The sequence below is a fragment of the Pelobates fuscus genome, chromosome 8 (assembly GCF_036172605.1).
Source record: "Pelobates fuscus isolate aPelFus1 chromosome 8, aPelFus1.pri, whole genome shotgun sequence".
NCBI lineage: Eukaryota > Metazoa > Chordata > Amphibia > Anura > Pelobatidae > Pelobates > Pelobates fuscus.
Window position 1 is genome coordinate 118948850 of NC_086324.1, and position 27650 is coordinate 118976499.

The 27650-nt window shown below is 39.2% G+C and overlaps 1 protein-coding gene across 1 annotated transcript in view; it reads right to left on the reverse strand.

The window, feature by feature from the left end:
• Window positions 1-428: 428 nt before the first annotated feature.
• TMEM114 (transmembrane protein 114) overlaps window positions 429-27650 on the reverse strand; it is a 44414-nt gene continuing 17192 nt past the window's right edge. The window contains exon 4 of the mRNA XM_063428828.1: window positions 429-716. Coding sequence (XP_063284898.1) covers window positions 481-716 — 236 coding nt within the window. The 3' untranslated portion in view covers window positions 429-480. The remainder of the gene's footprint in view (window positions 717-27650) is intronic.

Consider the following 27650-nt stretch of genomic DNA (forward strand, 5'->3'; position numbering starts at 1 on the left):
CACCTCAGGGTAGAAACCAGTAAAATACATTTTATTCCAATTTGATGGAAATACAGGGACTGACACATTATTGTCAAAAGGAACTGGAAATAGAATCCAAATCTCCTTTTGAAAAACAAGCAATACAAGGTGCTTCAGATAGCTGAATTAGAGTCTGTAAAGAAAGATCTAGAAATAACAGCATTTGACACAGTGAATATAATCATTGACAGCAGCTATGTGGTTAAAGCATTAACACTTCACCTCCCAATATGGAGAAAAAAAGTGGAATGGTAGATTCTCAGGATAAAGCTTTAAAACATGCAGGTATTCTGGCAGAACTGTTTGACTATGTATGAAAAAAAAAAGGTTTAACTTGTGTTGTTGTGAAACAGACTTATAGATCAGAAATCAAAGGAAGCTGCTTTTATAAGAGTTGTAATACTTGTAAAATGTAATGATTGCAACTGTTAGCAAAAGCCAAACAATTTAACCCAGATATCATTTTATATCTGCTCCGTCTCTAGTTCGTTTTAGACCAGTAATTCGGGCAGCCAAAAGAAACGCAATTCCAGTAAGAACCTCTGTAATGAAGGAAATCCATGCCAAAGCAAAAGACCAGCCAAACCGTATGTCGATATCTTCAAGTATTTCAGAACTTAAGAGACAAGCTGCATTTTTTAATGCAGATGCAGAATATGCTATGTAGATGCAGATTCCAGTTAGAGTAATCAGAGCTGTAAAGGAAAATAAACAAAAGAACATAACTTGTTAGTAATTATTGAATGCACCATACAAAACATATATATGCAACGATTGCTTCAAGTTGTTTCCCTGAATTATACTGAAAATGCAACTTATAATGACTTCTCCAGTCTCAAAATGATTCAAACCCTTCATGGTAAGCATCTTTAATACTTAGTAGAGCACCCTTTTGCTGTTATGATCAGCTTCAAACAAGATATATAGCCATACACCAGCTTCCTGCAGTGTTCCTGAGGAATCATGAGCAATGGTCTCCAGTTCAATAATATTCTTAAATTTGCAATTGGCACCTGCCTTCTTCAAATCCCGACAGAGATTTTCTATGGGGTTTAAGTAAGGTTACTATGATGGCCACTGTGGAATTTTACAGGACTTCTTCTGCAACTAAGTCTTGGTGGAATTTCAGGTATGCGTGGGATAATTGCCTTATTAAAAGCTCTTATGACGCCCTAGCTTCAGCTTTTTCACAGACAGCATAAGGTTTTCTCCTAGGATTTCCTGATGCTTCAATTAATCCATCTTGCCTTCCACATACAGCAGGTTTCCAGTGCCAAAGAATGCAAGCAGCCCCCGAGCATCACCGAGCCACCACCATATTTAACTGTAGGCAGAGTGATCTTTTCAACATAAGCTTCAGTCTTCTTCCTCTAGACATACCGCTAATCTAATGTGCTGAAGAGTTCCAGTTTTGCCTGATTGCTCCACAGAACAGAATCCCTAAACTTCTGTGGCATATTTATACAATTTTGAGGATATTGGAGCCAGCATTTCTTGTGCTTTTGGGTAAGTAGTAGTGTACATCTTGGAGTTCTGGCATGGCACACTGAAACCTCAGTGCCTGTTGTCACTAAGTCTTGCTGGAGGTCTTTTGTACTCACTCGAGGGTTTTTCACAACCTGCTTTCTCAGAAATCTAGTGCAGCCATTGATAGCTTCCTTTTTCTGCATCCAGGGAATGTAACCACTGTTCCTTCAACTTTGAACGTACAAACTATGCTTCCAACAGTGTCTCTAGGAACATTCAGTGCCTTATATATATTTTTATCCTGTTTTTTATTTGTGAAGGGCAATGATCTCTTAACTTTGTGGACCATTCTTTTGGCTTAGCCATATTTCTAACATTCAGCCAAATGTGACACTCAACAAACCCCTAGCCAGTTCAGGTATTTAAAGTGTTCCAGCTCAAGCACACCTGGTGCAACTAATGAAGCCCTTTATTAGTTGCATCAGGTATGCTTGAGACAACACCTGTTTTGCATATATTGGTGCTGTTGTGAGGAATTCTATTCAGGGGGTCGAATAATGGAGAAGTCATTATAAGCTGCATTTTTAGTTCAATTTGGGGAAATCACTTGAAGCATTCATTGTGTTGAGATATTTTAATTGCCTTTGTTTGATTTGTTCATTGCAAACAGCTGAAAGTCTGTAAATTTTGATAATAAACCTGATTTTCAATTGGGGTTGAATAATTTTGATTACCACTGTGTGTGTGTATGTATATATATATATATATATGTAATATATCATTTAATTTCTCAAACATTTTTAGATTTTATTCATATTAAACTATGTTTCATATAAGAATATGTGATGTGTGAGGAAAGTCCTGTTTCTCCTGAACAAAATGATATCTAATAAGTGTGGGTGCAACAGACATATAACACAAATTCTAGGTTTTGTTATGATTTGAACTTGTACATAGTGATGTCCCGAACTGTTCGCTGGCGAATAGTTCCTGGCGAACATCGCTTGTTCGCGTTCGCCACGGATGGCGAACACATGCGCTGTTCGGTCCGCCCCCTATTCGTCATCATTGAGTAAACTTTTACCCTGCCTGTACCTCACAGTCAGCAGACACATTCCAGCCAATCAGCAGCAGACCCTCCCTCCCAGACCCTCCCACCTCCTGGACAGCATCCATTTTACATTCATTGTGAAGCTGCATTCTTAGTGAGAGTAGAGACAGTGTAGCTGCTGCTGATTTGATAGGGAAATTGATAGCTAGGCTAGTGTATTCAGTGTCCACTACAGTCCTGAAGGACTCATCTGATCTCTGCTGTAAGGACAGTACCCCAAAAAGCCCTTTTTAGGGCTAGAACATCAGTCTGCTTTTTTTTTTTTTCTGTGTAATGTAATTGCAGTTGCCTGCCTGCCAGCCTGTGTGTCAGGCTCACAGCATATACTGTGCCCACTTGCCCAGTGCCACCACTTACTCACTGGTGTCACAATAGCTTGCATTTAAAAAAAAAATAACTTTTTGGACTGTAATATAATAGCGGTCAGTTTCCTTCACGAGTGTGCGTTTCAGGGCCTGCCAGGGCACAGTGTCACACCAGTTCAACTCTGCTGATTCCTCCTCGAAGCAATAAGAAGCACTACTCAGTGATCATAACTCTTCCATCCAGTAGCTAGATGTACATAGTTCTGAGAGTCAACTGGTCTTTATTAGGCCACACTCTGCTTTTTATACACAGGCCCCCAGCATGATATCCCCATAGAGAATAGTACAAACCCCTCCCAGGTGTCTGGGAGATAATTGAGTCAAAAGAAGGATAACTCAATTATCTATCAGTTACAGGAAACAATATAAAAATATACAAAATACCCCAAAAATATATATTTAAACTGTACAGGAACCCCACAAGTCTTATATCCCCGAATAGGGGATATCTGAGTGCCCAAGTTGTACAAATAGCGCTTAGATCCGTTAGGTGGAACGGACTCACCATTTCAGTTCTGACCGGCTGGCAACGAGGTGTTAACCCAAAACAGTTCCAGGGAAAAATAGACTGCGACTGGTCATCCTTTGGGGGTACCTGTGCGAACCCCGATGCTTACCCCCCCCCCCCCTTACAGGTAGTAGATTTCTCATGAACAGGGCTCTCCTAACGCGTCTGTGAGCGGAACAGGCAGTGGTACCATTTTCCTAGAAGTTAATGGAATTGCGTATCCGAAAGGAGCTCCACGCGCTCGACGATCATGTACCGCTGCCTGCGTTCGGGAGACAAAATGGCCACCATTCCCTAGAACACGTGCGTTCTGTAATACTAATGGTGGGCACCCAGGGAAAGTACTTGATTTAATGAGTTCCTTTGAAGTAAATGAGCCAGAGGGTGGTCGAAGTTCGGTGAGTATAAAAAGGTGGAATGAGTCTTGGTTCAGGAAACAATGAGGAGTACGGAGCTACAGCTCCTCTTGCCTACTGATCCCATATTAGCACTCACACAAACTTTGAGTGGTAGAAAGAAAGATCCCACTTCCACTTAAGCTCTCTTTTCTTTTGCTCACACCTAAAGAATTGACAAGACCTCATACAACTGTGGAAGAGCTCTACAATCCTCCTGCAACTGTGGAAGAGCTTGTAACGGAATGCCTGGCACCCTGGCTGGGTACCTTCCGTTGATGGATGCTCCTAGTTCTTTCAGAAGGCTCCAAGCACTCCACTCGACACCATAAGCATTGCAGACCCCACAAACCGCCGCAGCTTGGTTGGGGTCTCGCCGTCTCCTACCCAACCTGGACCTACAACAAGACTCCAGGCTCCAGTGGGTGAACCTCTCTTCCTTCAGAGAGCGAAGCAGGAACAAGCTCTTAAAAGAGCTTAGTGATTATAGCCAGGGGAGTATACAGCCTATAGCAATCCCCAGTGTAGATGCAGCCTTTTCCCCCACACATGAGACGAGGGTAAAACGGGATTATTGACACTTATATACAAGTTTTCCCACAAGGTTACCACCCACATGGACCTTGTGGTACACAGGACATAAAGTTGTAAAAACCAATCAGGACAGACTTGTAATTTAAACACTCCCAAATACTGCACACAAACCCTCCCCTCTGCCTGTTATATAATTACTGAACACAATGGGCTAACTTAATTATCACAGGCAAGAAAATGTACAGTTTTATATAATATTCTTAAAGGAACACTATAGTCACCTAAATTACTTTAGCTAAATAAAGCAGTTTTAGTGTATAGATCATTCCCCTGCAATTTCACTGCTCAATTCACTGTCATTTAGGAGTTAAATCACTTTGTTTCTGTTTATGCAGCCCTAGCCACACCTCCCCTGGCTATGATTGACATGAAAAAAAACTGGTTTCACTTTCAAAAAGATGGAATTTACATTAAATAATTGTATCTCAACCTCTAAATTGAACTTTAATCACATACAGGAGGCTCTTGCAGGATCTGGCAAGCTATTAACATAGCAGGGGATAAGAAAATCTTAATTAAACAGAATAATTTGCCTAAATAGGGCTCTCTTTACAGGAAGTGTTTATGGAAGGCTGTGCAAGTCACATGCAGGGAGGTGTGACTAGGGTTCATAAACAAAGGGATTTAACTCCTAAATGGCAGAGGATTGAGCAGTGAGGCTGCAGGGGCATGTTCTATACACCAAAACTGCTTCATTAAGCTAAAGTTGTTCAGGTGACTATAGTGTCCCTTTAACTTCCAAACCACACATGCAATTTCCACAAGAGTTACATTTTCTGAACTGGCATAATCTGTGAACAAACATATTTAGAAAATCATCCGAATTGGTACAGTGGTTCAAAAGATAGATGGAAGTCCTATCTGACCGACCGCAAGCATGCCTTTCCTGCCTAAAAGAGTTCCATAGATTTGGGTTGTGTGGTTGGTCTATTTCACATAGAAAAAAGGACTAAGTTCCATTCGAATGCACGAACGAGCACCGTTTGTGCAAATAGCCCAATATAACGGTGCGTTCGAATAGTCGAATGCACTTCGATTTCCGTCGAAGTGGCAAAGAAGGTTATGTTCAGCGGTGTTCGTGCCATCATGTATCCAATTTAAGTTCCATGAGCTCGACGGCAAAATACCACTGACCACGTTCGAATAAACAAGATGACTGCCGCCACATGTTCGACTATACGAACGGCAATTAACTTGCGGTTAACCATCAGCCTGGGAGGTAAGTGGGCTGCACACTCAACTTGTGTGTGGTCTGCCTGTTCGGTAATTTGTTCGGTAAGCCCCAATTACCGAACCATATAGGAAAAGGACACGAACAAAGTATTTTCACAGTCTGGGAACACAATTTTAAAAGGGGCACTGTCTCAAAAGTCTCAATATGCCCAAATAATGTTTTTAAAGGGTCATACACCCCAGGGCCATAGTCATAAGGCAGGAGAGCTCTACAATCCTCTTCAGAACAGTGAATATCTTACAAACAGTGAACATCTTACAAAGAAACCTTCTTAAAGAGCTTTGGCCATGTTGCAGCTCTATCAGTGGCCATAAACTCAACATGCATGTTGATGCCTGTCTGCTCTCAAAAATAATTTGAAACCATTCCTCTAATTGCCTGCAAGATATTTGCGGATGTGTCCTTTTTGTTCATCACTTTAGCAAGTAGCAGGAGAGAACAATAGCCCAGCTGCCCTACAGATCCAGCCTGACATGCTGGTGAGTTTGGGCCTCCTTCACTGTGACCACATGGGCTGTCTCCTGTGTGCCATCAAGGAGAGGAAGGCTTTATTTCCCTTAGAGCTACTACATGAGCGCAGTGGGTGGGAAGGCAAAAAAAAAGAACAAGTGCTGATACGAAAGGTAGAGGCATGAGCGCCCTCTACCACTGCGTCTCTCATCTGGGGGAGGTGTCACTGCAAGGGTACACAAATCATTGTTGCACTTTTAATGTATTGCCATTTTAATGTAATTAATGTAGTGCATGTATGAACTGGCTGCCTGGTAAAGGTGATATTGTCAATTTCAAAAGGGGTTTATTTGGGAGGTCAGAGCTTACAACCTAAATTCCTCTTTGAAGCTGGGACTCCAACAGCTACTCTGTAAGGTGTGAGAAGTCACACATAAGTAGCCTGAAAATCTGGTTTCAGTATAAACTAACTCTCTCATTTGCCATTTGTCTTGATTCCCTATTAGATAAGGAGTCCTTTAAAATAAATGGTCATTAGCTTTCAAGAGCAAGCCTTGTGTTCGATTATCATATCCAAAAGAGACATTAATACCTACACACAGATTAATAAGCAAGCCTCATTTTTATCATATTTAGAATGGGACAAGCACAATCATCTAATCAGGCCTAAACATGATTTGCGAACAAGGGGACCCCACAAAGTTGGTTCGGTAAATGAATAATGGGGGTACAGATAGCCAAACAAAGGGAATAAAAGTGTAGTTAGGTCCTCTATCCCACTACATATATAATAACCCCTGAAGGCAAAAACACATGAACAGGGGCAAAGAATACAAAATTGGTTCAGCCACAATTTCTAATATGCCTGATATTACCTATGTCTGTCTTTCAACTGTTTATAAAAAAAATTAACTAGAGACAAAAGATAAATACAAAGTAATATAATGTATATAAGAGATAACAGTGTTATAAACTTCCGGGAACAATGTATCACAGTAAACTTAATAAAGGGAGCATTTTCTATTATGATCACTAGATGTCACCCTTGTAACATCAAAAAGTGGTGCTGTACATAGAAAATTAAGAAAAGCTTCAGATGCAGCTTTCTTTAGCATCATGGTTATTCCTTACAAAAAACAAAAATAAGTCCTCTCTATCTGATCAATAAAAGCTGCTATTCACCAACAAGGTGTTCACTTAACCTTGTGTAAAACAGATAAAGACAGATAAAAACAAAGAGGCAATTACCGCTAGATATACAGGTTACATACGTCAGGAGATGGAGTACAAATCCAAGGGTGTATATTTTAAAAAATAGAAAAGACACAATAATAGTGCAATATGTAATAGTAGTGATTTGGATATTTTTATAGTGCAAAGGGAACACTCACACTTTATAGAGCTATATAAGCTCTATTTATGGGGCCTGGATGGAATAATCCCTGTCTATGGATTTCTTTATGGATACCAGCGCAATGTTGCTTCCAAGTGGATGGAGGGCATCATATGTGAAAGAAAATAATAAACCCAATGGTGTTGTATGTAAGTACACAGTAGGTAGAGAAAGGATAAACCTACTTACATCAACTGGAGCAATGACCTGCTCTAGTGTATGGAGCTTTAGGTGGAACAATCCCCACCTAGGGATATACGTGGACCCGGAACAGCAGCAAAGTAGTCTTGATGTGAGGTACAAAAATGTCTGTATACATATATATATATATATATATATATATATATATATGTATACAGACATTATATATATATATATTTCGATAAAATATAACTTTTATTTGTAAATACAGAGTAAAATATAATTTAAAAAGGAACTAAATAAAAACCAATCCTCTATTGTAATCCCCACTCCTCAGTTGCCGCGTTTTGCCAAAGCTTTTTCAAAAGTGAATGGAGCATTTTCTATTATGATCACTAGATGGCGGCCTTGTAACATCAAACAGTGGTGCTGTACATCGAAACCTAAGCTTAGCTTCACATACAGCTTTCTTTTTAAGGTATAAGTTATCCCTTATTTATATTATATGGACATATAGGTAGTATCAGTTATTAGAGGCTGAAAAGTAGTCACAATAGGATAGGATTTTAATTTCCTAGGATTTAGAGACCTACAGCTAAATATATCTATATATATATATGTATATATATATATATATATATATATGTATGAGCATGAGCATCCACCTCTGTTTAGTCAAACACTGGACAAAATAATAAAGGGGATACTCCTCATAATTCTTTTTTTTTTAATGCTAGCCTTATGCTAGAATCAATGAAACCATTAATCCGGCTAGGCAAGAGGAACTTATTTATTAAACATGCCACACTCCCTAAAAAAAGGATTTTATTCCTCTCGACAGTTAACAAAAAAATAAATAAACTTTTAACATAATCGGTTACATAGTCTCACAATAGTATCAATGAAAAAATGTCATTCACTTATTTCCAACTCAAAGTTGTAGCTCATAGCTAGATACAGCTGTACGCTAAATCTAGTTTCATACTAGAATTAATGGCCAGGCTTTTGTTCTTTGTTATTGAACACACTATACTTCCCAAAAGAAGGGGTTTCTTTCTCCAAACAAAACAAACAAAAAAAACCCCTAACTTTTAACAAGTGTGTATTGGTAACATAATTTCACACTGGGATCAATGACAAAATGGCAGTGCCCCTGAGAGTAGCTTGTATATCTGCAAGCTAAGCCACGTCTTGCACTAGAATCAATGATGTAGACTTTCTCCTGTTGCCACACAGGCACAGCAAATGAGAAACATACTGTATCGCTGCTGATCTAAGTGTGTAGACGAAATCTGCTTGGAAGTATATATTGTTTTGCTTCTTCTCCTTTTTCCCACTACTGGTGTGTTTCTCCTTAGAATCCTTGTAGGGAGATTCAAATCCCACTGCAGATGGTCTGAAGGTGATCCAGCTGTCCTCCCAAATTGATACATTTGCAGATATCAGGTGAAAGGTTAAGTAAGCAAATTTATTGATGCATATGAAACAATAAAAAATGAGCATAAAATGTATGTCGAGGAGTCACCGCGTTTCACCAAATTGTGGCTTCCTCAGTTGGTGTATTAGATATAGCTGGGTCCATGTATTGTCTTTTATAAGTCTTGTAATTAGATATCCCTGATCTTTTGTGTACGGTGGAACTCATCCTGCGTTCCACCGGTCCTTTATTAGCGCTTCCTATTCCTATTCGTGGCACGTCATATCCTGTCACATTTATGAATCCGGCGCCCGTGGAATGCAGCCTGCGTTTCACCCCTCTATTTGGCAGTCCTTATGTGCATACAAACCGTGGACAAGTCTCTGTGGAACGCTATGTGCGTTCCACTTACGTCCATAATATTATATCAGCTAATATCCATAGTCATTTTCAATAAATACACAAAGTATATATAAAATCATTAATAATACAATAGGACCGTAATCCTGCTTAAATACAATATAGGAAAAAGCATAAGAGGTAAATTGTTACAAGTAAATGGGGTTTAAAAATAACCTAGAAAACCTAGAAAAGAAAAGGGAAAAAAAGCATTAGAAATCTCTAGTAATGCAATAGGATCATAATCCTACATAAATAAAATATAAGAAAAAGTGTAAGAGGTAAATTATTTAGAGTAGAAGGGGTTTAAAAATAACCTAATTTAGGATAAAAAGGATAGACATTCTTAAAGAGAAAGCATTAAGAATATCACCATGATTAGTACACCAAGAAGAAGAAAATAAAACTGTGTGATGTGAAGGATATCCATAATTATTATAACATGGGGGATATTTTATTTAAACTACAGTAATAATTAATAATAATGAAAACTGAGTAAATTTGTTAAATTGTGTGAACTATGATAGGTATGGATTGCCTGTTATTTAAATAGAAAATGGCAACGTTCGAAATCCTAATTAAGACCATGAGGAATGAGTGGTTTAAAATTATAAATACATGAGCAACTTGTTTCTGGTCCCCAAGAAAGGAGGCAGAGTACGACCAGTCATAAATCTCCATCCTCTAAATGCATTCGTCCAATACCACCATTTCAAGATGGAGGGTAATTATTGCTTTACGGACATCCTGTTACCGTCGGATTGGATTGTCAAGCTGAATTTACGAGATGCGTACCTGACGATCCATGTTGCAGAGATTTATCAGAATTTCCTTCAGTTTCCATGGCAAGGAACGAAGTGGAGGTTTGTATGTCTCTCATTTTGCCTCTCCTCTGCTCCCTGGTGCTTCACAAAAGTTCTGAAACCGGTTATTGCCTTTCTACGCACTCGAGGCGTACACTTAATTATATACTTAGACAACATCCTTCTCTTATCTCACTCACAGCTTTGGGTTCACCTGTCTTGGAAAAGACATGAATTGGGAGAAATCGGTACTTCTACCCTCCCAATGCATAGCATTTTTGGGATTACGAGTAGATTCGGTTCAGCAGATGTTGTGTCTATGAAAGACAAAATCACTTTGATCAAAAAAGCGATCAGACATGATGAATCGGTCAGAAATTGCTCTCAGACAACTAGCAAGAATTATCGAACTACTGGCATCATCAAAGACTCAAAGCTTTATATCTAAATTCTGGTCACTTGTAAAAAAACAGTGTTTCACTAAACCTGGAGTCCAGAGAGCAACTGACGTGATGACTCACCCACATGGAAGTGTGAAATGGGCGGGTGATTTTCGATTTTTGGATCTACTCCAGATCTTGTCATAGAGTCGGATGCAAGCTTACATGGATGGGGCATGTGATGCAGGACCATTTCAACTGGATGAAATCCTTGACTAAAGAGGTATTTTACCTGGCTTTCCCGGAGAACCCTAACCTTTGTCCAGTGTTATGCCTTAAGGAATATGAACAACATACAATATTTTTACGTTCATCTCAACTCGAACCTCTGTTCATCTCCTTTCGAGTGCCTAACCTGCCCATGGCCACACCTACCTTGGCACATTGGTTCAAATGGTTGCTATCCTTGGCAGGGATAGATACTTCAGTTTTTTCTTTCTAATTTATTCGGGTAGCTATGGCTTCTAAGGCTCAGATTGTGGGTTGTAGATTGGAAGACATTTTATGATATTGATCAAATGAGTCGACATTTCGTAATTTTTATTTTCATCCAGTGCAACATTTTTCTTCTCTAGTTGTTGCTCAGCTTCGAAATAGCATAATAGGAGCCTCTGTGTCTTTAATAAAATTACTAGATTTTACTATTAACATGACGTAAAGTCATGATTTCCTTTTTTTTTTTTTTTTTCTTTCTTCCATTTCAGACAATACCAGCCAAAATAATTTTCATATACTTCATTGTTTAGGGCTTTGGTCACTGTCATCATCAATAGTGAGTTTCCTCCCCTCCTCTCTCTCATTATCTTAATATAAATTTATTTTATCATCAAAACTTATCTATCTTTAATTTTATTCTAAAAAAACTCTATATCTCAACCTAAGGTCATACACATACACAGTACAGTAAGGAGAATCAAATGAATCTTATCCTTTATGTTACAGTCGAAAGAAAATTAATCCATTTACTTATATTATTTCTTATACTAGGTCCTCTTCATTTTCTAGCAATTTTAACCAATTAGTCATAATGTCATAATCTCTATTGTTGTTTCTAATTTTGTTTATTCCTATTTCCATTCGTAGCTGAAATTTTACTTGTTGAGAAAGCTCATGTTTAGTAAATTTGTGTGTCTTCCAGTTTCTGGCTGTTATTATTTTTGCCGCTACCAAGCAGTGTGTTACCAATATTTGCTTCCTTTTGTTTAAGGTGGGCCATCTTAAATGCAACAACATCATTTCAGGGTTGGTTTCTATAATAATATCATTTAATCTGAATAACAGAGCTTTGACCATATTCCACAGAGGCAGTACTATTTTACAGTTCCACCATATGTGGAGATAATTCCCTCTTACTTCTCCACATCTCCAGCACTGATCATCATTTTCAACTGATATCCTAGACATTTAAGAAGGTACTAAGTACCATTTATTTATTACCTTATAATTAATTTCTATTAAGTGGATACAATGCACATATTTGTTGCACTTAGTTATTGCCTCATACCATTTTTCCATATCTATAGTAATATGTAAACTTTTCTCCCAGCTTTTAATTGCTGTTGGATAGTTTTTAACTTCTCTAGTGTCTAATAACTTAATACACTTTGAGAATAATTTGTTTATTTCGTTGTTGTTAAATATTGATTTTATCGCATTATACAGGTCTCCTTGATTCATAAACTTACACTTTTTTAAATAACTATTTACTCTTAAATATAAAACAATGTCTTGAGATGTTAAAGTCGATTCCCTTCTTAACATGTCAAAAGGTTTTATCTTATCATCTGAGAATAAATCTTCTATCGTTATAATATTTCTTTCTTTCCATTTTTTTAAGGAAATATTAGGAATTCCTCTTTCAATGCACTCAATACCTTGGAAACCCATAATCTTATTTTTAATATCTAATTTCTTTTTAATTTTATCCCAAATGTGTATTAGATGATTTAACACGTATGAGGCAGAGTATTCATATTTTTTACTGTTCCATATTATACTGGATAAATTCTTAGTTTGACAAATCTCAGACTCTAACCAGAACCAACCCTCTTTATATGATACCTCTTTCTGTAATATTGCAATGTGGAAGTTTATCCCCGCCTCATAATATTTTTCTATACTCGGGAAACCTAGTCCACCTTTGTTTATGTGTTTACACATCGTATCTATTTTTATCCTCGGCTTTTTGCCTCGCCATACAAAATTAGCGAAGGCAGATTTAATCATTTTTAGCCATGGTATGGGTATTATTAATGGAGCATCCTAAATAAATATATCTATTTAGGAAGAACATAGGCTCATGATTTTCTTAATGACATGGAGGCGAATATTATTCCCACCCACCCTTCCCTCTGTAGGTTCACTTATATTCCCTTCTATTTGGTCATACCAGCCGTAGTTTCTGGTAAGTACAAGAATATTGCCTCATGCACAGGTAAATAGTAAGTAACTGGGATTTTAGCCTAGATTTACTGTCTGTATTTTATTGTCATACATTATAATTATTATTACTGGTATTTATATTCCATAGCACTTTACAATATTATCAAGGGGGAAATATAATAATAATGTAGACAATTACAAAAGCTAACGTGAACAAAAGGTTGAGCTTACGTGCTCAAACACACTTACAGTCTATAGGAGGTGGGGCGTAAAACACAACAGGAGAGGAGCTAGCAATCAAACAAGGTGGAGTGAAGCAGACCTGGAGAAGAGAAAATAGTTCTGCCCTTTAGGAGAGAGCAAGGGACAGGTACCTGAGGTAGAGGTTACTCTGGGAGGCCATAAGCTTTCCCAAAGAGATAGGTTTTGAGGCACTTTTTAAATGTTTGAAGACTAGGGGAGAGCTTGATGGTCATAGCAGGCTATTCCAAAGGATCTATTTGGATTTTGCCAAGGCATTTGATACAGTTCCACACAATAGATCAGTGCTCAAACTCAAGGAAATCGGTATAGATGAAAATGTTTGTTCTTGGGTAGAACATTGACTTAAAACCAGAAAGCACACACTCACATTATTGGCGCTCACTGAAACCTGGCTGTCCCCCTCTGATACCGCTACTCCCGATTCTTTATGTTTCGGTGGACTACAATTCTCCCACACTTCAAGAATCGATACATTTCAATGTACATTTCAACCTATCCTCCCTGCCCCTGCCCTTTCCTTTACTTTCTTTAAAGTTCACACTGTCCGCCTTTTTAAGCCCACTCCTTTAAGAATTGCCATCATCTATCGCCTCCCCCGGTCATCCTAGGCTATTCATTGAACACTTTTCTTCCTGGTTACCCTACTTTCTATCCTCTAGCACTTCCTCCCTCATACTTGGGGACTTTAACATTCCAATCAACAACCTCAACTGCCCTGATGCCTCCCGTCTGCTCTCTGTAACCTCCTCCTTTGGCCTCACGCAGTTGTCGACTTCAGCAACTCATACAGCAGGAAACACTCTTGACCTCATCTTCACCAATCTCTGCACCACTTCTAATCTCTCCACTGTTCCATTTCCTTTGTCTGACCACCATCTACTAACATTTGACATCAGCATACCCCATACCAAAATTTCACCACCCTCAAATCTCCAATCTCGCAGAAACCTCAACTGCCTTGATCTCCAGCAGTTCTCCACCAAACTCAATACTCTTCTTTTACCCATTTCAAATCTAACTTTCCCTAACTCGGCTACCTCACTCTACAACTCAACTCTCTCCTCTCAACTCGACATCACGGCACCTCCTACAATTAACGCAGCAAGCGCCCCCAATTACAACCCTGGCACACCAAGCTAACCCGTTACCTCCAAAAATGTTCTAAAACTGCTGAACACTGCTGGAGAAAGTCTCACTTTGCATCGGACTTCCTCCACTATAAATTTATGCTGAGCTCCTACAGTCTGGCTCTCTCCGCTACAAAAGTAAATTACTTTAATACCCATAAGTACATTGTCCCATCAACCCAAACACCTATTTCACACTTTTGATGCTCTTCTTCACCCTTTTAATCCCCCTCCTTCTACCACCTTGTCCACCACAAACTTTGCATCTTGCTTCACTGAGAAGATCTCAACAATCAGAGAAGAGATTGTTAATTTCTCTCCTTCCCCTACCATTACAGCACCCAACCCCACTCCCTCCACCACTCTACACTCATTCACACCTGCTACAGCAGAAGAGGTTTCTGCTCTGGTCCGGTCCTCCCACCCCACCACCTGTTCTCTCGATCCTTTTCTTTCATATCTCATCCGCACTATGTCTCCCTCTCTTGCTCTTCCCCTCACTAAAATTTTCAATCTCTCCCTTTCCTCTGGCACAATTCCCTCACCCTTCAAACATGCAACTGTAACCCCAATTCTGAAAAAGCCCAGCCTTGACCCCAACTACCGCCCTATCTCGCTACTGCCATTTGCCTCCAAGATCCTCGAGAGAGAGTTGTGTACACCAGACTGACTGACTTTCTCAAAAACAACTATCTGCTTGACCCCCTTCATTCTGGTTTCCGCGCTGGTCATTCTGTCAAAACTGCTATGACCAAAGTATCCAACGATTTAATTGCTGCTAAATCTCGCGGCCATTACTCTATCCTAATTCTCCTTGATCTTTCTGCTGCCTTTGACACTGTTGATCATCAACATCTTCTTTGCATTCTCCATAATTTTGGTCTACGGTATACTGCTCTTTCCTGGTGCTCCTGCTACCTCTCTCAGCGCTCTTTCAGTGTTTCTTTCTCTGACTCTGCCTCTTCCCCCAACAACTCTCTGTCGGTGTCCCCCAATGGTCTGTCCTTGGTCCCCTATTGTTCTCTATCTACACAGCCTCCGTTGGCAAACTCAGCTCCTTTGGCTTCCGTTGTCATTTCTATGCGGATGACACGCAAATCTACCTATCCTCTTCTGATCTCTCTCCGCCCATCCTGACTCGTGTCTCTGACTACCTCTCTTCGATTTCCAAATGGATGGCTGCTCACTTCCTTAAACTCAACCTGTCCAAAACAGAACTTCTGGTCTTTCCTCCCTCAAATGTTACTACTCCCATGTCTGTCTCCCTCCAAGTCAATGGCGCTACCATCACCTCTACCTTGCAGGCTCACTGACTGGGTGTTCTTTTTGACTCCAACCTCTCCTTCACACCTCATGTCCAATCAATTGTCAAATCCTGTCACTTCCATCTCAAAAACATAGTGCGCATCTGCCCCTATTTAACCCCAGATGTGGCTAAGGTGCTGGTCCATGCTCTTGTTCTCTCTCGCCTGGACTACTGCAATACTCTTCTCAGTGGTCTTACATGTTCCCAGATTCCACCGCTGCAATCTATAATGAATGCGGCGGCGAGGGTAATTTTCCTGTCCGCCCGCACCTCTAATGCTTCCCCGCTCTGTCAGTCCCTACATTGGTTCCAGTTAGATATAGGGCTCAATTTAAAATTTTGGTGCTTGCTTACAAGTCCCTACATAATGCTGCTCCAACCTACCTATCCTCCCTAATACACAAGTATGTCCCGTCAAGGCCCCTACGCTCTGCCAAAGACCTATGTATATCCACCTCTAACTCTCGCCCCCAAGACTTTTCCAGGACTGCACCTCTTCTGTGGAACTCCCTTCCCTTCTCCGTAAGAATTTCACCCAGTCTCCACTCATTAAAAAAATCATTGAAAACGCACTTCTTCAAGAAGGCTATCAATTAAACTGTTAGCAGGTTTTAATCCCCCACCCTCCAAGACTCCTTTCCTGCAACTGTCAAAAATTACCTACCCTTTTTCCCTGTATGTCCAGTTGTCTGGTTACAATTACATGTCTGTTAGTCCACCCATTGTACAGCGCTACGGAATCTGATGGCAGTATATAAATAATACAATAATAATACAAATAGTTGTCATTAATGGTAAATTTTCAAGCTGGACAGAGGTGGCAAGTGGTGTTCCTCAGGGTTCTGTTCTGGGACCCCTTCTATTTAACATGTTTATAAATGATCTTGGAAAAAAAAGCATTGAAAGTCATGTTTCAGTGTTTGCAGATGACACAACATTCTGTAAAGTGATACAATGTGAGCAAGATATTACTTTGCTGCAGAGGGATTTAGATAGACTGGGGGAACTGGGCACTCAAATGGCAGAGGAAATGTAATGTTTAAAAATGCAAAGTTATGCACTTTGGTGTAAAGAATGCACAAGCAACGTATACCCTTATTGGAAGCGAATTAGGGATAACAACACACGAGAAGGTCTTGTGAACTGTTATAGACAACAAACTATGCAACAATGTGCAACGTCAATCAGCAGTGGCTATGGCCAGTAAGATATTGTCATGCATGAAAAAGGGCATTCATTCTCGGGATGAAAATATAATTTTGCCTCTTTATAAATCTAAAGAAGGATATTATGGCACTAAAAAAAGTGCAGAGGTGGGCTACAAAATTAATAAAAGGAATAGAACATATCAGCTATGAAGAAAGGTTAACAAATTTAAACCTCTTTAGTTTAGAAAAACGTCGCCTGAGAGGGGATATGATAACATTATACAAATATATTCGGGGCCAATGTGTGGAAATCTATTCACAAACCGGACTTTACATAGGACATGAGGTCATGCGTTTAGACTGAAAGAAAGAAGATTTCGACTAAAGCAAGGTAAAGGTTTTTTTTACTGTAAGAACAATAAGGCTGTGGAATTCTCTGTCTGGAGAAGTGGTTTTATCAGAATCCATACAGATGTTCAAACAGCAACTAGAAGCAAACTTGCAAAAACAGAATATTCAAGGATATAATTTTTAAATGTAGGGTAATAGCTGCTTGATCTGACTGCCATTCTGGGGTCAAGAAGTAATTTTTTTCCTAGTTTGTTGCCAAATTGGAAGAGCTTCAAACTGGGTTTTTTTGCCTTCTTTTGGATCAACAGCAAAACAAATGTGAGGAAGGATGAACTTGATGGACGCAAGTCTCTTTTCAGCTATGTAACTATGTAACTATATGTATCATATTTTTCTTCTCTCTTTTAGCTTAACTGCACCATTTTTTTCTTGGACTATATCTGGCTTAATTTTACTTCTGGATAAAGGAGTTTCAGTTTCAAGGGATCCTGTTTCGTTGGTTTTATTTGGTTCCAGTGTTATAGGTCTTTGGGTGAGGAGGAGTGAAGAGGAGGAGTGAAGAGGGTGAAGAGGAGGAGTCAAGGAGTACCGCACCTTTATGGATTGTACTGGATCCTGATTGGTTGCAGTGTTGCTAAGCTTTGTTATGTTTTTTACAAATACACAATAGGTGGAGCTGTTAGAATACTTCATGTAGCGGAATGAACCTTGGACGCTCACCCTAATTTCTGCTATGGGCTGTCCGTATCTTGTCCCCTCTGTTATTTCCTATGTTTCATGCTCATAGTCCCTGGATCATCTTGTTATGTCCCCTGTTCGTCTGGCCATTCGGTAAAATAATATCCATCTCACCTATTAACACCGTCGTGTTCAACAACCGAACAAATTACCGAATGCCAGACCACCCATTTGGGGAGTGTGCCGCTTGTTAACCCAAATAACCCCTTTTCACACCTCTACAAACCACAATTACATGAATGTTTCAAGCGGTCAGCTGGGTGGTCGCCGTTCGTATGTGTGAACACGTGGCGGTGGCCATCTTGGAATACGAACAGAGACAGCGGTGTTTGGTCCTCGAGTGTATGGAACTAAAATCGGAAAACACTCGACGGCATGAACACCGCTGGGACTTTCACCTTCCATTATATTTGTGGGGATACCGGCAAACAGAGTGGCGTTCAGGGGGAGCAATCGTAATGAGATACACATTAAAGCTAGGTTACTATATGGCTCTATCTTTGTGAGTGTGCTTTTATTAAGAATTAGACACTTTATGTCACAGAAGGTTTAATCTGCACTATTGTGTATGTTACAAAAGGTATTTTGTAACTTATTTCATGCGACAAATTGCCCTGCTTCCCTGTGGTATGGAGAAGCCTAATTGCCAGCCTTCTGCCCCATGACTATGGACCTAGTGTGTATGGCGATTTGACTGTGTTTGTGGGATCTGAGTGCTGTTCGGATATATTGAGCGCTCAGATCCAAGCTATCTGGGGATAGGTTGAATGTAGGGGTTCTGTTCAGAATTATAGGAGTCATGTATTTTTGTGTATTTTTGCTGTTGTTGTGAATAGAGATATTTTCTGTACCTGGAGATAGTTGGCTTACCACACCCAGTTATGCCAATTATTTCCGGGATAGAGGAGAAGATAGACTGGCTGCACACCCTAACTCTGTGGAACTGGTTTGGGCTGGAAAGCCATGCTTGCAGTCGGTCACAAAGGACTTCCATATAACTTTTGAACCACTGGACCAATTTGTATGATTTTGGCATATGTTTGTATACTGCATATGCTGGTTCAGAATATTGGTTCTAAATATTTTATGTGAATGTGATGTATACTTTTAAAGTTATGAATTTTGTGCAAAACTGTGTATTTTCCTGCCTGTGATAATTATGTTAGCCCACTATGTTCAGTAATTATATCACAGGCAGAGGCGAGGATTTTGCTGTAATAACTGGGAGTGTCAGACATTGTTGTATTGTTCTGATTGGTTTGTGTCCTTTGTGTGCCTGTGCCTCTGGCCTGAGGAATTGTATAAATTGTGAGTGCTTGCTTCCATTAAAAGGAGAACTACTTGACCCTCTAACTCGCAGCCTCGACTCATGTTTGTAGGGGACAGCTATAATCACTGCAGGGATTGCTATGCTCTGCATATTCCCTTAGCTACTCAGCTCTTGTAAGAGCTCTTGTTCCTGATCCTGCTTCGCTCTACAGAAGGAAGAGGTTCAGCCAATGGAACTTGGAGCCTGGTCTTAGGTCGAGGGTGGATAGCAGACAACGAGATACCAGCCCAGCAGCGGCGGTTCGTGGCGTCTGCAGTACTTATGGTGTCTACAGTGCTGATGGTCCTTTGGTGAGCACTAGGAGCGTCCTTTCTACGGTCCAACTTTCAGCTAGCCTGGAGGCAATCGTAACAGTGTATCCCTCAGTTTGTATTTCAGCATACAGTGTTACATTAAGAAGAGAGGGAAGTATTCTAACAGCTCCACCTATTGTGTATTTGTATTATGGATTTTAAGGTGTAGGTCAAGCATGTTAAACTCAAAGTCTGGCATGGGCCACATAAACAAGGTTTAAGTTTAGGTGGGCCGCAAAAAGAAAATACCTTAAATTTTCATAGAAACTTAGGTTCATTTGAAAAAGTACAGTATAAAAAAAACAGCATCCCCCTCTACTAAACCACAGCACCCCCCCTCTACTAAATCCCAGCCCCCCCACTAAACCACATCACCCCCCTATACCACCCTGTGCCAAATCTGATCCTCCCGCTGACACACACATATAATCACAGACAGACACACACATATAGACACACTGGCACACACACACACACACACACTGACAGACACACACATACTCACTGACACACACACATACTCACTGACAGACACACACATACTCAATGAATGAGAAAATAGTGCAGCGCACTAAGACTACAAAACAATACAAAAAACAAAGAAGGCTACTAAAATGCCTAACTAAGTATAAATATGGGGATTTGGTTCCACCATATGGCCATATGTTGTTAAGCCCACCACTACTTTCAAAGTACCCCTTTATCGGTGGGTCCTACACTACAATGTGGGAGACAAATAAATAGTAATAGTGTTATGAATAAAATAGTGTTAAATACTAGTAAGAGCATAGTGAGTATACAAACAAAAGTGATGAAAGCAATTAAAAGCAGTGTTAAAACTAAATAATGTGTTAGTGCTGAAAATGAGTATACTCACTAATGCAGATGACTGTGTTCATTGGAAAAAATAATAAAAGTGACTTGACTAATGATAAACTCCTCCTTAATATACACCTGTGGCCACCTATAAAGGAGACTCTGAAGCGGGGGGGGCCTGGGCGGGGTGCTTAACCCCTAAGGAATCTGGTCTGGACTCCAAATATAATATAAACAGAGAAAGTAGTGGTGGGCTTAACAACATATGGCCATATGGTGGAACCAAATCCCCATATTTATACTTAGTTAGGCATTTTAGTAGCCTTCTTTGTTTTTTGTATTGTTTTGTAGTCTGAGTGCGCTGCACTATTTTCTCATTCATGAAATTTTGGTCACAGCGGCAGCACCTTTCATGCAAAATTCAGGTCTCGGGAGTGCCCCCTATCCTTTCTCTGTTTATATTATATTTGGAGTCCAGACCAGATTCCTTAGGGGTTTAGCACCCCGCCCAGGCCCCCCCAGCTTCAGAGTCTCCTTTAGAGGTGGCCACAGGTGTATATTAAGGAGGAGTTTATCATTAGTCAAGTCACTTTTATTATTTTTTCCAGTGAACACAGTCATCTGCATTAGTGAGTATACTCATTTTCAGCACTAACACATTATTTTGTTTTAACACTGCTTTTAATTGCTTTCATCACTTTTGTTTGTATACTCACTATGCTCTTACTAGTATTTAACACTATTTTATTTATAACACTATTACTATTTATTTGTCTCCCACATTGTAGTGTAAGACCCACCGATAATGGGGTACTTTGAAAGTAGTGGTGGGCTTAACAACATATGGCCATATGGTGGAACCAAATCCCCATATTTATACTTAGTTAGGCATTTTAGTAGCCTTCTTTGTTTTTTGTATTGTTTGGTAGTCTGAGTGCGCTGCACTATTTTCTCATTCATGAAATTTTGGTCACAGCGGCAGCACCTTTCATGCAAAATTCAGGTCTCGGGAGTGCCCCCTATCCTTTCTCTGTTTATATTATATTTGGAGTCCAGACCAGATTCCTTAGGGGTTAAGCACCCCGCCCAGACCCCCAGCTTCAGAGTCTCCTTTAGAGGTGGCCACAGGTGTGTATATTAAGGAGGAGTTTATCATTAGTCAAGTCACTTTTATTATTTTTTCCAGTGAACACAGTCATCTGCATTAGTGAGTATACTCATTTTCAGCACTAACACATTATTTAGTTTTAACACTGCTTTTAATTGCTTTCATCACTTTTGTTTGTATACTCACTATGCTCTTACTAGTATTTAACACTATTTTATTTATAACACTATTACTATTTATTTGTCTCCCACATTGTAGTGTAGGACCCACCGATAATGGGGTACTTTGAAAGTAGTGGTGGGCTTAACAACATATGGCCATATGGTGGAACCAAATCCCCATATTTATACTTACTCACTCACAGACACGCACACATACTCACTCACAGACACGCACACACATACTCACTCACAGACAGACACACACATACTCACTCACAGACAGACACACACATACTCACTCACAGACAGACACACACATACAGATGAAAGAACAAGGGGTTCATTGCACTCAACCTAACATGCTTAAATGGGGTGCTGCTGGGGGGTGAGGGTGCAGGGAAATACATACAGTAAAAAATTAGAAATCAGCACACTCCCTATCTACTAAACAGCTACTTTTGTGCTGACAGACTTTGTAAGTTTTATTAAAAACTAATCTAGGCAAAAAACAATGGGGATTTAATTACATTATATGGTCATACATTGCATAAGCCTGCCACAACATCAATGTACCCCATATTCGGCAGGTCCTTCTCTAACTGCCTGATGTCTGCTAAATGAGCTACTTACTTGGGAAAATCCTCTCGAGTTCTCTGCAGTACAAGGCCAAATAGGATCCTGAGATGAGGCACCTGAGACAGGGAGGGGTGCAGAACCAGGGAGCTGGCTAGACTCCTATATATAACACATACAGACATATAAACACACTGACACACACACACTGACAGACACACACACACACACTCACTGACAGACACACACACACACTCACTGACAGACACACACATACTTACTGACAGACACACACATACACACACACACACACTGACAGACACACACTCACTGACAGACACAGACCAAGTGGCTACTAAAAAAGACTGGACATACCCCATTTGCATTACCTTGGGTTGTCTACTTTTTCAAATGGTATGCCATCATGGGGGTAGTTCTCATTCCTGGGCTACCATACGGTCTCAAAGGCAACATAACCAATCTGGCGAATTTCAATGTGAAAAAACTGAAAAATGTAACGTGCTATATTTGACCCTGTAACTTCCCAAAACACCATAAAACCTGTACATAGGGGGTACTGTTTTACACGTGAGACTTCGCTGAATACAAATATGTGTATTTTAGTGCAGTAAAAGCATTACAGTTAGAATGTCACGTAGGAAACACAACTGCTAACTATAATAGAAAACAGAAAAGAGGGAGTCAGCCTGTTAGACAAAAGCTCTGAAACTGGAAAGGTATAGGGATTCACCAAAAAACCTAGAAGAGAATATAGACAGATGATGGCTACTATGCAAGATAGTAACAGTTTATCCAGGAGCTCACTTAGTAGTGTGAATGAAATAAAATAAATGAGAATGAATAGAAAATTAGTCAAATTGAACTGAAGAATGATAATCTAAAGTGCAGGTTACGTGACGTCCTTTAATATGCTTAGTATGGATTAACCCTTAATCGTCTGATTTAATTGTATGATTAGACCCAGTTATGTGGGACCCAAGTGAATAGAGAAAGTATAAAAAGAAAATGAGATACAATTTAACCTTACTACTCAGTTACAGAAAAAAATAGGAATAGGTATCTATTTAGAGGATACAATAACCAAATGGTTAAAATGTGTTCACAAAGTACGCAACACAACTGAACCACCGCTAACTCTCCAACCACTGCTTCTATGACCCATCTCCCCCCCCCCCCTACTCACTTCACCATGATATCACGCAAAACTGCCGCCCCCCCCCCCCCGGGTCCCAAATCCCCAACTGCCAAACGCACTACCCGCAAAACCACTCATGAAATGCCACAACCATCGAAGGACCGCAACGAGGCTAGGCAAACACTTACAAACCACGAGTTACATGCATTCCAACATATACAAAGACGCAAACATGGGGAAATGAGATGGATAATCGCTCTAACTCAATGCCTCGCTAAACATGCCTCTTTCCCACTACCAAACACAGGCACATACAGAAGAAAATTAAGAGAGCAACACATCGGTGGAAATGTAGGGCTCCCCTACTTCCCTTCCCCTTTCTCTTCTGTACCCTCCCTGAACCTCAAGAATGTTGAAAACGTAATAATATTGCTTGTTCCCCTCCCCCTTTCTCTTCTGTACCCCCTTAAAAAACTGAAAACAATAAAAATTGTCAAATTCAAAAAAAAAATGTGTTCACAAAGTATCCACTATCTTCTATTCAAACAAATGGTTTTGTAGAGTGAATAGGCTCAGTACAACAAAACGAGTTTGTATTAGGCAAAACTAGTTTTACAAACTCGTTTTGTTGTACTGAGCCTATTCACTCTACAAAACCATTTGTTTGAATAGAAGATAGTGGATACTTTGTGAACACATTTTAACCATTTGGTTATTGTATCCTCTAAATAGATACCTATTCCTATTTTTTTCTGTAACTGAGTAGTAAGGTTACATTTTATCTCATTTTCTTTTTATACTTTCTCTATCCACTTGGGTCCCACATAACTGGGTCTAATCATACAATTAAATCAGACGATTAAGGGTTAATCCATACTAAGCATATTAAAGGATGTCACGTAACCTGCACTTTAGATTATCATTCTTCAGTTCAATTTGACTAATTTTCTATTCATTCTCATTTATTTTATTTCATTCACACTACTAAGTATGCTCCTGGATAAACGGTTACTATCTTGCATAGTAGCCATCATCTGTCTAGAATGTCACGTAGAACTAAAATATGTTTACAAATTCCTATTTTCTCCCATTTTTTTATATTTTATTCATATTAAATTATGTTTCATTTATGTTTTAATACCTAAATATTTGATGTTAAATGAAAGCCCTGTTTCCCCTGAATAAAATAATATATAAAAAGTGTGGGTGCACATAATATGTTTTTGTTTACGTTATGTTTTGATCACAACGTGTACATTTGGCTCAGTCCTTAACCCCTTAAGGACGGAGCTTCGGAAGCTTGTCTTTCACTTTATGACAACGGCATTTTTTGCATTTTTTGCTGTTTGCGTTTGACTAATTTATTGCACCGACGCATATTATATACCGTTTTTAAAGGACAGAAAGGGCTTTAATTTGATGTAACATTTGGCTCATTATATCCCTACCTATACATATCCTTCTATTGACAGGCGTGGAATCCTAGTACCACTGTATATACTTTATTTATTATTTTTTGCATTTAGCAGTAACTTTTTGTATATACTTCATTTTGGTATTTAGTAGCAGCATTTTTTCTGCTCATGGGTCTATAGTGACACCCTTAGCGGTTCACAGCTACACCTGTTACCTATCATTAGTATTTTTTTGTAAGAGGTATTTATGGTTGTGATTTGGGGATTTATAATCCTTTTTGTACAGGATTTACAGGGAGAGAGGTTGTTTAAATTTAAAACTAGCAGTCCGAATTTGACTGCTATTAACACTGCATACCCTCCTCAATCTCCCTTCACCCCTGTACTAGCCTCATTTGGAGCCTCTGTTTACCCTGTATCTACTACTATCTCTATAGGAGGTATTTATGGTTGGGACTTGGGGATTTTTCTCATCTCCTTATAGTGCACTATATTAAAGCTGATAATTAGGGGTGAGTTGCTGTTGCCATTTGGCTCATTATATCCCTACCTATACATATCCTTCTATTGACAGGCGTGGAATCCTAGTACCACTGTATATACTTTATTTATTTTTTGCATTTAGCAGTAACTTTTTGTATATACTTCATTTTGGTATTTAATAGCATTTTTTCTGCTCATGGGTCTATAGTGACACCCTTAGCGGTTCACAGCTACACCTGTTACCGACAGCCAGCATTATAATCCTAGACACTGCCGCTATAGTTATTTCCAGAGATGCGGTTAGTTTCATTTGATTTCTTGAATCTGACCACATCTGTCCTTTTTGTTGTTTGATTTTGTATATATGGGGTTATGCCCCTTCTTGAGACATCTGGAGTCTCTAATTGGTACACCAGTCTCTGAGTAGACACTCGGCATTACTTCCTCGGGTTATCCGGGGTTGTCGGCACAGGTGTACACCCAGAGACACTGAACTTTTTGTTCTCTGTTTTCCAACATATATATATATACATGCTTATTTATTATAAAAAAATACAGAAAAATGCAAAAACAATGAAAAATTTTGTTTTTTTTTACAGTTTTTGCAATAATAATGTGTGCCTAATTAGTGCAGGTTAAGGGAAGTAATTAAAAATAAATTCATTTAGTTGTTCTGATTTACAGAATATATAATGTGTCTGGGATTTTAAGTTGTTTTGGTAGTTACAGGTCACAAAGCACAAGGAGTAAAATAAACTTTTAATGTGGGAGCGATTTTAAAATTTGGTATGTTTGTCTTGTAAGCTTAATAGCCATAAAAGAAAACAAAATTGCCACACAAAAGTATATATTTATATAAAGTAGACACCACAGGCTATTTACCGAAGGTTGTTTTGACACTTTCTACGTAGCCATTTTACCGCCAACCTCTGCTAAATATTGGAGTAAAATTGTGTTTTTGGGGGTTTTTGGCACGCAAACTTATAACAAAGAACTTTGCATGTGTATTTTGTAAAGTTGGTGTGTGCTATTCCTGTACAAAGTTTTATTATGTGTTCAGTTACTTCTGCTGAGTACAACTGTACCCCCATTGTATGTCTTTCGCACTATTTCGTGAAGCTACAGTGCCATATAGGAGACCTGTCCTTTTCAGTATTCACAGTAGAATTTTGAGAGACGGATTTAATGAGCCTATGCTTCCATTTGGGGTATTATAACAGTTTGACTGTTCAAAAAAACCCCACAAAGGCCTACCATTTGTAAAAGTAGACACTCCAGGGTATATCATAAGGTGCATATTGTGCCTTAGCATGCCCCCATTTTTTCACCAATATATGCCAAAATATGTGGTTAAAAATAATTTGGGGCATTTTTGTACATACGGATTGCATTTTTGCTAGGCATTTTGTATATTTCATATGTGCCACTAAGTTCAAAACCCCCAAATTATGCTCAGCTAAGTCTTCTGAGTAAAAATACACCCCCAATGAATGTCTTTGGCACTGTTTTGTGAAGCTACAGTGCCATATAGGAGACCAAGCCATATGAGTTTTTACAGAACTTTGAATTTTGACGCTGGGCCTATGTGCAATTTACAAGCATCTTCGCAGGTTTTAAATTCAAACTACCCCACAAAGGTCTACCATTTCTAAAAGTAGACACCCCAGGGTATTTCAAAAGGCATATTTTGAACCTTAGCGTGGGATAATTTTTCCGCTAGCTTGTACCAGGTGTAGTGGTAATAAGCGTTTTTTCTGCCTTTTTGACACACAAAGTGAGTTTGCACAGTATATTTTGCAAACGTTATGTGTACTACCACTGTATAATACTACATATGTTGCTCAGCTATGTCTGCTGAGTACAAAAATACCCCCGTATGTACCTTTGCCAGGTATATGTGGACATCGGAGGGGCACATTTGGGACACAGCCATTCCATTTTTTTCAAACTTTACATTTTTACGCTGTGCCCATGTCCCAATTTAAAGTATTTTACCAGGCTATATAATCCAAATACCCCATAAAGCCATACCATTTCTTAAAGAAGACATCCCAGGGTATTTCAAAAGGCATATTTTGAACCTTAGCGTGGGATCATTTTTCCGCTAGCTTGTACCAGGTGTAGTGGTAATGAGCGTTATTAAATGTATTTTTTAACTTTTTAAAACTTTTTTTTTTACTTTTTAAAACTATTTTTTTAACTTTTGTTTTGCTTATTAATTTTTTAAAGTTTCCTAAACTTTTGTAAAACTTTTTTTACAG